The 12,335-nt window shown below is 45.1% G+C and overlaps 1 protein-coding gene across 1 annotated transcript in view; it reads right to left on the reverse strand.

Moving 5' to 3' along the window:
- The window catches only part of TMEFF2 (transmembrane protein with EGF like and two follistatin like domains 2), a 118,536-nt gene that overhangs the window by 22,271 nt on the left and 83,930 nt on the right, over positions 1–12,335 (reverse strand). Inside the window, exons 6-7 of the mRNA XM_033064736.2 lie at positions 7,918–8,066; positions 6,767–6,826 (exon numbers count right to left, since the gene is read on the reverse strand). Coding sequence (XP_032920627.1) covers positions 6,767–6,826; positions 7,918–8,066 — 209 coding nt within the window. The remainder of the gene's footprint in view (positions 1–6,766; positions 6,827–7,917; positions 8,067–12,335) is intronic.

Raw genomic sequence — 12,335 nt, forward strand, 5'->3', positions numbered from 1 at the left:
AAAATGGCAAAGATGCAGTATTAACTGTGTGCTACAAAGTGATTTAGCCAGATATAAAAAGACCTTTTTGGGTAACTGTAAATCCCTTCACAACGGCAGTGGCTGCAGCCAGGAATTATGGTGCATATTCCATATATCCATGGCAGCTGAACATTGGGTGTAGATCATGTTGTTTCAGTCCCATAAACCTCTGAAAACAAAGGTTAGGAAAAACAAATTTTGGGAGTAGCTGTAACTAGAGCATAAAAACTAGCATGACTGCAAAACATAAATGTAGTTTTTCAAGGGTCCCTACCCTTGCCATTAGAGGTCCTAGTTAGGAAGTAGATATCTGGTTAAAGACAACTTGAGAAATCAGGCACAGCTCAACTTGTTTTGAGTTATGTGGAAGCAGGAAGGTGTCTTTCTTTTCTGCAAGCTTTGCCTTCCTTTCAGCTTAGCCTCTCCTCTGATCAAAACAGATACTGAGCAAAAGATCAGCAAGTACTGAAAGGCTCAGGTTTGCTTCTGAAGATGGGCTCCTGTGCTCCAAGTAACACCAAACATATGTAAATGGAACCTTATGTGTTTATGGGCTGGGACACAAATGGAAGAATCTGTAGAAATGCCTACATGAACTCAGGTCTGCTCCTCTCTATTGCACACTGAATTTCTGTTTTTATCCATAACCTTTAAGAGAACAAAATGTTACAGAAGACTGCTAACACGACAGCATAAGGGGAAAGCCAACAAGGAAGGCACAGTCCTGGGCAAGCAGCTTGGAGCAAGCTTCATGAATCTCTCACAGCTCTGATGGAAATCCCACATGACAAAATATACTTGGATTACAACCTCCACCCTCACCCCAGATCTTGAGGAAGCTTTACACCTGAATCCATTTCAAGGAGTTAAATGCTTCAGGGATGCTGACAACACTAGAACAGCCTGGTCTGGTTTTGGGGGTTTTTTTTAGGCTGCCCATGCCAACACTGGTGTTACAAGTTGGAACTTGTTTTTACCGTTTGTTTCCTACAGATCAAATTCTTAGCCTGGATTTGCTGAATTTTCAGGCTCCCAAGCTTTAATGCAAATCAAATAGCTTTCTTTATAATGTTCACTCACAACAATACTGAATTTGTTTATTATGGGAGGAAAGCACAAACGAATTCTGCAACTTTTGATTCACACTCATTAGTGACTGAATTAAGGGCTAAGCTTTAGAGGCACAAATGGAAATGTTCTTCCTCCTTGAGCTATATCAGTCTAAGGTAAAGAGATGTCTAGCAGTTCACCTGAGACCTAATTTAAGTTTTAATGCTAACAATTACAGGTTCCATGAGCATGACACTGGGAAATTGTTAAGTAATGGAAAGGCACAATTTATCTCATTATAAAACCAAACCCCCCCCAAGAAATCCAAAAAAACAAGGCACATTTTACGAAGCTTAGTGCATGCAATTCAAAGTTAGAGAAGAACTCCCATAAAAAGTGAGGTATTCTCTTGAGGCTGGCAGATTAAATGAGCAATATTTCTCTCTCCCTCTCGCTTGTTTTTAAAATCTCCATAAGCCTGTTTTTATTTTGCATGCTCCTCAGGAAGAGACTGTTAGGAGTAAGTGCTGTTAAATCACATGGCACAGCTCTCTGGAGTGCTGCAGCTTCCCTCCTGGCAGGGGGCTTGTTTGTCAGGCTATTATGTGACCCCTACCACAGTGGGTCTGCCTCCCATCCCAAAAAATTATGCAGATTTCAGCAAGATAGAGCCAAGCAGGATCAGAAGGTAAAGCTGAGATGGTTCTACAGAACAAAAGCCTGTGCTGCAGTGCCCGTAACAAGAAAACTGCATTACTGCCCCAGCTTTTCCTATTTAGAAATAAAACATCCAGTCTTACTTATGACTCAGGAAAATGCTGGAGTGGGACTTTCCACACTCCACCTTTTACAGCCCTGGAGTTAAAACCACAAAAGAAACAGCTGCAGGTTTTCATTTCAAAAGCATCCAGGACAAGTGGAGGTTTGGGGGCCAAGAGAGTCATTGGGACTGACTCTGCTGTCCACCCAGACTTGAGTTCAGAAGCAGCTGACACTGATTTAGTGACCTAACAGCTGGTATCTGTCACTGCCTTTCAGATTTTCCTCTGGCTATCATCAACACTGGAGGAGCTGCAAGAACAGAGGGGCTGGAGACCACCAGGCTACCAGAACAGTGATCTCCCTCGTGTTTGAAAACCTCTCAGAAGAACCTAGACTGAGTTTTTTTCCCTGTGTTTTGCACAGCTCATCTACCACCTTTTCACTGTGACCACCAAGGACTTCCACTGTGCATGAAGCATATTTTCATAAAACCTTGCAAACAAGTGCCAACAGTGATTTGTAAATGCGAATAGCAATTCGAGGAACATTTAAAAGCTTCCCATTTCTATAAAAATGTATCGTTTGTAGCATTCTTGTTCCACAGGTCGGAGTGTGTGTGTCTGTGAGAGCAGGTGGAGGCTGCAGCTAGACAGCATTCATTCTGCCACACAGCTGTCAAAATATTAAAGTCTAGATTTTTTCAATTTTTAAGTGATTTGATGGAATAGCAGGAAGGCTTTCTATATAATCTACTTATTTAGTGTGACAACCCCTGACTCTGAGGCTGAGGAATTGAAAGCCAAGCAAATCTGCATATGCAAGGATGTAATTTCTCCCACATTTTTACAAAGCTGCAGATGAGAAATAGTTTCTCTCTAGCTGTGGTGGTTGAACACTGTTCAGTTTTGTGTCTCACTTGCTAATTCCATTAAGAAGAAAGGAAAGCCTGGTTCACAAAGGCAGAGCAAAAATGCACCATAGTTTATATCCCATAGCTAAGCTCTGGGGCTTTATTATTCTTCAGCAGTTCAGCAAATGGCTGACATAGTAGTAGACACAAAATTTAATTTAAACAGACAATGTCAAGTGGTTTAGACTCCAAACTTAACCTACTTTGAAAATGTTATCATCTGGAGAAGGAATCTAGTCTGAAGTTCTCATAATTTAGTCTGGGGTGGGGGGGTGGAAATTAAAAAATAGTCACTATAGAAATTCAGCTCTGCTATTCTGATTCCTGGCTCCTCTCCAGGCCTGTTACAGACAACCAAGATGGCTGTGACTATAAACTGTATTTATTTTGGAGTCCAAGACTCTTGGACTTTTGCAGGGACTCGCTGAAGAGTCTGAGACTCTTCTTTATGCTTGCAATGGCTCTCATGGCCTTCCTCCCCAGCCATGCCCCAGCCAAGGGAAGATGATGTGTTGACACAGATGGATTTTGCCCTTTTTGGTGGAGCTCTGAGTTTGCTTGGGCAACACAGCCATCTGTTGGATTACTCACCCAAGCACCCCCGGGAGTGCCAGGACGGCCCTGGTGCCAGGCAGCACTCTGAAAAACATCCAAGGCTGTCATGCAGGTTTGGAATCCCAGGGGAAGCCAGGAGGGAGAGCAGGGAACAGAGCAGCCACGAGCAGACGCGCAGCATTTTGTGCTCACTATCAGCTCTGGGCACGGAACAGCACTGGCAAGATGGGCCAAGGCACTGCCTGCAGGAGAGCCCCAGGACTGCCCAAGAGCCCAGAAGGCACCACCTGAGGCTGCTGCCAAGGGAGAGGTTACTGCCCTCCAGGAACCCAGAAATGCAGCCCAAACTGACCACTTGTGGATGCGTATTTGTCACTGTTTGGGCTGAAAGTGCCTCCTTCCCCCTTCCATCAGCCTCTCTGCGCTGCTGGCATTCAGCTGCTGAGACTTGATCTAATCAATGCTCATATGGGGAGGTTTGTCTGGCCTGGGAGATGATATTATTGAATAGGTCTATCAAATTTGTCAGTGTCTTCGCCGACAATTTTCATGAATATATAACATTGAAATATGGCACATCCGTACTGACTTATTCCTTATGGTGCTCAAAATGGCTTGGAAAAAACCCTCTGTAATTTGATAATGAGAAAGGATAAAGTCATTAGGGGGATAATTGCTAATATTCAGATCTTAAGAAGAGACTATAAATATTGAAAAATACAAATAAATAGGCAAATGGATTAACAGGACGAGAACTCCTTGATTGCCTGGACTCTGAATTCCAAAATGCCACCAGAACAGCCTTATTTATGCATATAATGGGAAAATTCAAGAAAACATCCATCACAGGACTTTCAGCTAAAACATACATTACACTTAAAATGCTTCAAAATGCTCTTTCATGGAAATTGCAAGATAAAGTGTATTTCTATTGGATTTGAGGGAAAAATCGCACCCATTCATTTATTCAGCAAAACCAAATCTCACTGCACAAACTTGATCAAGGTCAACCATCTGCCATTTGTTGAGGAGAGTGAAAATCTCCCCAAGTCTGATAAATACCTTGGGGTTTCAGAAAAAGGGAGAGGCCAGCCCTGCACAGAGGCACAAATGCACAAGTGTACAGACACTGTGCTGCACGGGCAGCATGGCAAGGGGGCAATGGTGACCCTGGAGAGGCAGGACAGGGTCAGAGAAGGGCGTTCTACAGCTCACCCCTCTCAGGTTTGCTTTGTTGTAAAAGGGGGTCCTGCTTTTTGGGTGCCTCTGACATTGGTCAGGCACTTACAGTGCTGGCATAAATCTCACCTGGGTAAAGCAAGAGCCCTTACAATGCAAACCTAATGCAGATGTTTACCCCCCCCAAAGGAAGGGGTACCCTGAGCTTTGCAAGATTTGTGCAGGCACTGATGGAACAGACAGCTTGAACAGTTCAGTGTGGAAAATCCCAGCTGGGTGTTGGGACTGTGGCTGTTTGCAGAGCTGCCGCCTTCCCGGGCCCCGTGGTGGGTGTGTGGGGGTGGCTATGGAAAAACCAGCCACCACAGTCCCTGCACAGAGCATTTGGCTGCATTAGCATAATTGACAACATCAATTATGCCCACTGCTGTACTCCCCCCTGGGAAAGGCTGTCCATACAAGCCAATGTTTTTAAAAGCGTGCGGTGCTCACGGTCTCGGCGATTTTTATTGCCATTAAATGGCAGGGAACAAAGGTATTGTGTGGAAAGCCACAGGCTCAGGGAAATTGCTTCAGAGCCTGAGGAACTGTTGCTTTTTCACACAAAGCTTCCCATGGTTAGGGCAGCATTTCCTGTCTGAGGAGATACGAAGGTGGGGGAAAAGTTGCACGCATCACGTTCTTATCACAGCCACCAGCATTAAATGTTTCTGCAGCTGAAAGAACACGAGGATGGCACAGAACTTCCTGTCTGGCAAATGCTGATGCATGAATGTTCACTGAGCCTCAGTTTTATACTGCTGCCTTCCTTTTCCCTGATTATTTCCAGGACAGGGAATTGAAAAGGGGCTCCAAGCCTTCATCTCGGTTTGGGGAAGCCAGTGTTCCTCAGCTTACCAGCAAGAAAGAGAAAGGATTTAACACAACATTACTTGGTCTTGTTTCTCACATAAAACATTTTGGCTTACTTGGCCTCCTGTCCCCTGTTCCCACAGGACAATATCAGCCTTTCCAGCCTTGTAAGAAAACTGACCACTACCTCCCATGAAAATCTGAGGGTGATCAAGAGTTTGGAGGAAAGACTGAGGACTTTTCTTCTCTTTGCACATCCCTGTCTTCACCAATGGAAGGATTCCTTGTCAGCAGGAAACACCTGGATTGTGGCTCACCCTTGACCTTTTAGAAATTCATCCCAGCATTTTCTTTCTTTCTTAGCCTCCCTGTTTGGTGTTGCAGCCACCCCCAACACCTCGCAGTGCTGTGTCTCACCGAGACATCATTTATTCACAGCTCGATGTTTTAATCATCACGCCCTGCTTTAAGTAGGAACAGAACAATCACTTCTAAGGCTGGGTACCCCACTGTCACAGGGATGGCACAGAGGACCTGCACAGGAGATGACCAGCTGGATTCCCTCCTGCCTAGGACTGTCCCAGCAGGAAATGTTCACACCTGTGAAACCGTCAGCCGCGTCTCACCCCAGCCATGCAGCTCAGGCCAGCCCAGCAATCCACACCTACTCTCCCCAAACACTTCAAAACCACAGGAATATCACAAAGCTGAAGCAATGAGTGCATCACCTGACCCATTTTCACCAGACCTTCCCAGAGGCTTTCATTCTCAGTGTGAGCTGTGAACATTTGCATACACGTGGCGCTCACACACACACGTTCCATTTCCAAATCAATCCTCCCGGGCACAGGGTGTAAAAAGTGTCTCCCAAACCCCACTAGTATTTACATGTTTTTAATTTCAAGTGCCATATAGGGCTATTCAGCCATTATATTTTACTGGAGCTTCTAAATAAATTAAACCCATTTATCACTTAACCCCCCCACATTTTAAGAACCTTATTAACGTCATAGTTAAATGCCGACAGGTAATATCTATTATAGAAGAGTTTCATAGTATCCCAGCCAGTGCTATGAGCTGTATTTTCACTTCCTTAAACCTGTATATCATGACAAAGATATGCATAATCTAGTGCACCGATTCTGCAATTTTCAGTAACGTCTGCTAATTCTGGCAAATAATTTACAGTATTTATTTCCTCTGTCAGAACAGGTGTTTTAAGGCCAGCATAGCTGTAGGTTGACAAAAATAGAAGCAGCCCATTTGTTAAAAAGAGAGTATGTAGCAAAAGAAAGAGCAATGGAAAGACAATGTTTTCTTAAAGTAAGCCACAAAAACCATACTAAAAGATGAGGACACATCACCTCAGCAAATGAAGGAGAAACGAGACTTACACAGATCCTGTGAATTGTGATTCTCACAGAATAGGAACCATACCTGCATAATCTGTCCTTGCATAATGCCCATCTTCTGATTTTGTAGTTGTTGTAGTATTGTCTGTGTGAAAAGAAATGTGTTGAGTTGCCTGGGGAGCCTGGACTCAATACAGCCCATGCCCCAACCACAGTGCCCAGGCAGAGCTCACTTCACTTGCACACACATCATCCCTGGCTGCAAGGCTCTCCTGGGCCTGCCAGGTGAAAACAGCAGGATCTTTTTTCTAACAATATGTGATAACAGATTGCAGCTGGGATAAATATATCAGTCTGAAGCAGGAGTTGTCATTTCCGCTCTACTTGAGGTAATTGGGGATTTTAATATGTACCCTGAAATGAACTGCCACTTAGGGTGGTCAAAGAGAGGAATTAACTGGAATGTGTTCAATACACCTGTATACTATGGCCTTGTGTGCTGAGGATTTATGGGTCAGAAGCTAAGGAAAAAAGCTATTGAGAGTCTGACCCTCTCTGACACTTTATTTACAGGAGCTGTTGAAAAGCAAATTCTCTTCATTTTTATTTTAGAGAAAAACAGGGTTTTTAAAGTCAGCTCAAGGGTTACAGATGATGTAGTAGCCCAAGAGGTGGCCACAGAGAAGCACTGTGTTTATGGAGAAACAGAGAGAGCCTTAAGCCACCACTGGAAAACATTTTTCCAGGCACCTTGGGCATCATGGGGCCCAGCAAGGGTCACTTGTAAAACCAGCCCAAGCACTGTGCTTAGGAGCACCACTCCAGAGAATCTCAGCCTCATGCTGCTCCAGTTCAGGCAGCACCAGAGGATCCATCCTGGGTGGCAAAATGCATCTGAGGGGCATCCCCACTGTCCTGCTGCAGCTGCTGCCTGGCAGACAGAGCTCTGGGCAGGAGCTGCTGCAGACAGAGCCTGGTGATTGCTGCAGAGCCCAGAGCAGGGCTGGGCAGTGCCCTGCTACTCTGGGCAGGGTGAGGAGTGGTGCCCCCACCATGCCTCACATCACAGAGGGCTCTGCCTCCCACCACAGCCTGTGCTCTGCAGTAAAAACAGCAGCAGTCTAATGGAAATGTAACAATTCCCACATAAGAAGCCAGCCCTGCTGCCTTTTTTTTTTCCCTCCCTGAACAAAAATTGAAAACATTCTTTGAAATGAGTTTTGTTATGAGAGTTACCTTGACATCGACCCAAAGACATGACTTCAATTTTCTCCTGTTTCTGGCATGATGCCTCTTTGATTTGACATGCATTATCATAAGATTTCCCATCGGAAGCACAAAGAGGATTGAAGTTGGTTTGAGAACAGTCAATGTTGCACACACACCTGAAAAGATACAGAAAGAGAAAAAAGAAGAGGCTAATATGAGAAACTTTTTTCAGACATCATAAATGCATCTCAGAAATATAAGTGTTTGTATTATCCTGACTGTACAATGCAAATCAACATAATGTAAGAGGAAAGTTCTGTCAAGAGGTCATTGTACTTCTTGATGGAAATAAGATGCAAGGAGAGGGAACATGCACATAAAAGCAAGCAAAAAGAAAGATAAAAGAAGTGTGTTTTACATGGAAAATTGTACCACAGCATTACCACTTGTAATCTCCTGTAAACCAAAGAGATATGCAGATAAAGCAAGCTGCTGAGCCCTCCTGCCAGCTAAAGGAGCCACAGAATTCTCCTCTGTTGAGGTGCTGTCCATTGTATGCAATACCATATAAATGCAGGTTTATATTGATTTATGATTCTGAAAATAATCACAGCACCTATTTCATTCCCATTAGCAATGTCAGGCACCCTTGGGCATCAGCAGGGTAAAGACACTGATCTGTGCCCCGCCTGTGGTGTGTAACAGGCAGCCCAGCCTCAGCAAACCCAACAGGATCTTGCCTGGGGACAAAGCCAGAGCTCTAACCTGGCAGCTGCTCAGCTCTTCTGAGCACCTAATTGTGCACATGCTGCTACCTAAACTCTTCCTGGCTCCTTCTGACATTAAGGCAAAGTAATGCCATTGATGCTCCATCTCCAGCCCACTGGCTGTGCTGAGCCTGGCAGTGCCAGCTCCACAGCCCCCCTTTGGAAAGATAACTAATGGAAATGTCAAGCCTCCAGCCTCGCTGCTTGATTTAAGGAAGTGTTTAAAAGTCAGTCCACCTCCCATTTGCAGCAGACATCTGGACACCTCTGACTACTGGAGCTGTAGAGGGATACACACAAAACTTAGGTGGAAAGAGGAAGAAGGAAATTAGAGAGTGTGGGTGAGATCTGTCCATCACCCCATTTGGCTTTGGACCTCCAGGAATGTGCCCAGGGTGATGGAAAACAGTGGAACCAGTACTTGTCTTCAGTTATTTACACTGGGTAGGTCTATTTACCCCAAATGTTCACAAAATACAGAAAACTTCAGTTCAAAAAGAGGCCAGCGGTGAAAAGCTGTGGTTATAAATTAAATTACATGATTTCATAACTCGAAGAAAAGCGTCTGGCTCCCCGTGCGTAGCAATTTCCCCACACTGATAAACATACAGAAGAATATTTTAAAAAAAATGCTGTGCAGAATCTCCTTATCAGCAGAATAAGAATGTTCTGCTCCACTGAAATATTAACCATCATCATTTCTTCCTGCAGCCATTTCCAGCTTCCCACCTTAGTCAAACTCACTTCATTAGGAAACATTTACTGCTCAAGTAATAGCAATTCTTTCCACGTAGCTCCACCATTTGCATTTCAGATGGGACACAATCAGCCATATGCTCCTTTTTTTGTAATAAAGCAGCTAAGAAACAGCTTCACTTCTCTACATTTTGCTACAGAAAAATGAGTGAAGGTTAATATATATTATGTTTCAAGTCAAGAGAAAATTAAGCCAACGGGAAAATTACGACGAAAGGGTGCTCTTTAGGGGAAAACTCAGCAACTTTGGATGCAATTTCAAAAATACCTACGGGATGTAGGAACCTATGCTCAGAGTTAGACACTTTAGAGACATATTTTTAAAGGTGTTTAAATGCTTAAAGATGCATGCAAACACTCTGTGTGGGATTTTTGGTATCTCAGAGACCTATCTCCCACTGATTCCAAAGTCTGCTTCAGAGCCCACTAGGCATTTATTTACATCTGCTGACACCTTCCAAAACACAAAGACCCAAAATTACTTTCCTGACCTCTTCCAGCAAAACTGAGAAGAAAACCAAGATTGTTCTGTACCCCATTCCAGAATTTCCACTGTGACACCAGCCTTTCTTTCCAAGCAAACCTCTGCAACAGCCGCATGAAGAGGATGTGCCACGCGAGCACCGTGAATCATGTGTGCTTTAGCTGGGATCAGATCACTCCTGTGCCAGGGAGAACAGAAAGGGACACCCCCAGGATGACACCACATGCTCCAAAGCCTTCCAGGATTCTCCTGTGTGAAGCCTGATTTTCAGGGCCAGCTAGAGGGATGCTGAAAAAACACCAAACTCGTCACCTTGATCTCCTTGCTGCAAGGATCTGTGTGTCACCCACCCCTTGCACAGTTTTCAGCAGACAACTTCCAGCCTGCATCCACAGTTTATTACTGCTTCTGCACTTATACACTTAAATCCTACTTTAAGGCTGCACAATTAAGTTGACATCAAATATATGTCAGGAAATGCCAAAGGTAGGATTGCATCAGGAAGACTAATGTGCCTGTGTTGCTGGCTCTTTTTAATTTATAGTGCTCCCCTTATCAGGGAAAATGATGGTATTTCAACACACCTTTTCAAACTGGAGGAAGCAACAGTCTTCCATTTGGACCATACTGCCAAATTCCAGAAGGGCAAGTTGCAGGGAAAGAGGTGAGGCACGAATTCCAAATGTGTGCCCAGGCAAACAGAGCCTCTGAGCATACCTCAGACCTAAGTGGGATCCCCCAGTGAGGTAACAAACACATAATGAACAGCACTTCGTGCACTTGACTGAATGAAAATCTGCAAAGGTGCCTCCACTTCTTGAAGCACCACAAAATGCAAGAGTGGGGCTCTGTTGTGTTAAAGCAGAACCAAGCTGTGACATCCCTGCTCATCAGGGGACAGCTCCAGTGGTGCACCCAGGCTGTTATTTTCTGGGCACAGAGAGCACCTTCAGCTCTTGTGGGACACAGAAGACACTTTTCCTGCAGACAGCCTCCCCCCAACACTTATGCACAGGGCTGGCAGCCCCCATCCCACTGCCAAGGGTGTGTCCAAGGTGCTGGCTGGCTGCTGCAGCTTCCCAGTCCCTGAGGCACCCCAGTATGCCTTGAATTTTAAGTAATTTGATCATTTGACCATCCTGCCTATGACTTCTGCTTATAGTTCTATCAATAAATCCATCTGGTTTCTGTGTTCCTAAGTGCAGCACCGGAGAAAGCCTGGCAACAGAAAGGATGACTGAGCATTCCTGGGGCTCAAGACACTCTGGGAAGGTCAATGAGGTCTCCTAGGGGGTCACAGAATGAAACTGTACCCAAAAGCACACACAGAGGATGTGTGTAAGATTTAACCAAGCCTTCTGCAGTCAGAAATACAGCTTGAAAAGCCTCTGTGAGGAAGCAGAGCCCCCAAGATGTCAGCAGATACCCTGCAGCTCCTCTGGGAAAGGAAGAAATGCTGTTCCACAGGCCCTTTGCATCTTCAGGCAATGGGCTCATATGTTAATTGATTAAAATTTGGGCTGCCACCATAAACAGCCATTAAACAAGGCTCATTTTCTTATGCCTTTTCTTCCAGGTCACTGTGATAGTCTCCAATGAATTCCCCTTCTTTTATAGGCTTTATTTCATTCCATTTCATTTCACAGGATGATAACCCTGGAGGAGCTGAACACTCAGAAATCAATGTGGTTACTTTGGTAATCATGGAAGCAAAAAACACCAAAGCAAACTAAGAGTGTTGAAGGGGCAAGCCTGGGCACCTCCTGAGAGGATTTTGGGCTAGCTCCCCACGGTGGATCTTGCAACACTGCTTGATGCCATGAGATGTCACACCCAGGGTGAAGCAGAAAGTGTCTGCAGGCAGAGGTGCAGCCCTGCAGACAAGATGCAGGAGGGGCCCAGGAGGATGCCTGGGGGAGAGCTGGCAGAGCTGAGCTTAGCCTGAGGCAGGTGAGATGCTGGCAGGCACCTCCTGGTGCCTCACCACCCACTTGTGGGGTGTGTGCTGCTGCACTCTGCTCTGTGAGCTTTGGGAGCTTCTGTCAAGGCATGAACTGCAAAGAGGGTGCTCGGCAGCACAAGGCAACCCACAGGCATTTTGGGATTTCACCTGTTTATCCTGCTTCTCCCCTCCCCAGGGAAATGAGAGAAGAGCACAGAGAAGTTCCTTCCAGCCTGGATGCTGACCATGAAGAAATGCTGCCCAGCCCTCAGTCTGGTCCATGTGCCAGCAGTGATGGTGATGTGCTGCACCAGGCTGCTCGGCCAAGCTGGAGCAGACAACTTGGCTTTCTGTTGAATCAGTCTCCATAAAAATTAATGGGGTCAATAAACCAGGCAGGGGTGAGTGCACAGTCTCCTAACGCCCCATGCTTCTGCAAATAACATATGGTGCTATTTTTTGGGCACACAGAGTACCTTTGCCTGCAGAGAGCAAG

Source organism: Catharus ustulatus, chromosome 7 (assembly GCF_009819885.2).
Source record: "Catharus ustulatus isolate bCatUst1 chromosome 7, bCatUst1.pri.v2, whole genome shotgun sequence".
NCBI lineage: Eukaryota > Metazoa > Chordata > Aves > Passeriformes > Turdidae > Catharus > Catharus ustulatus.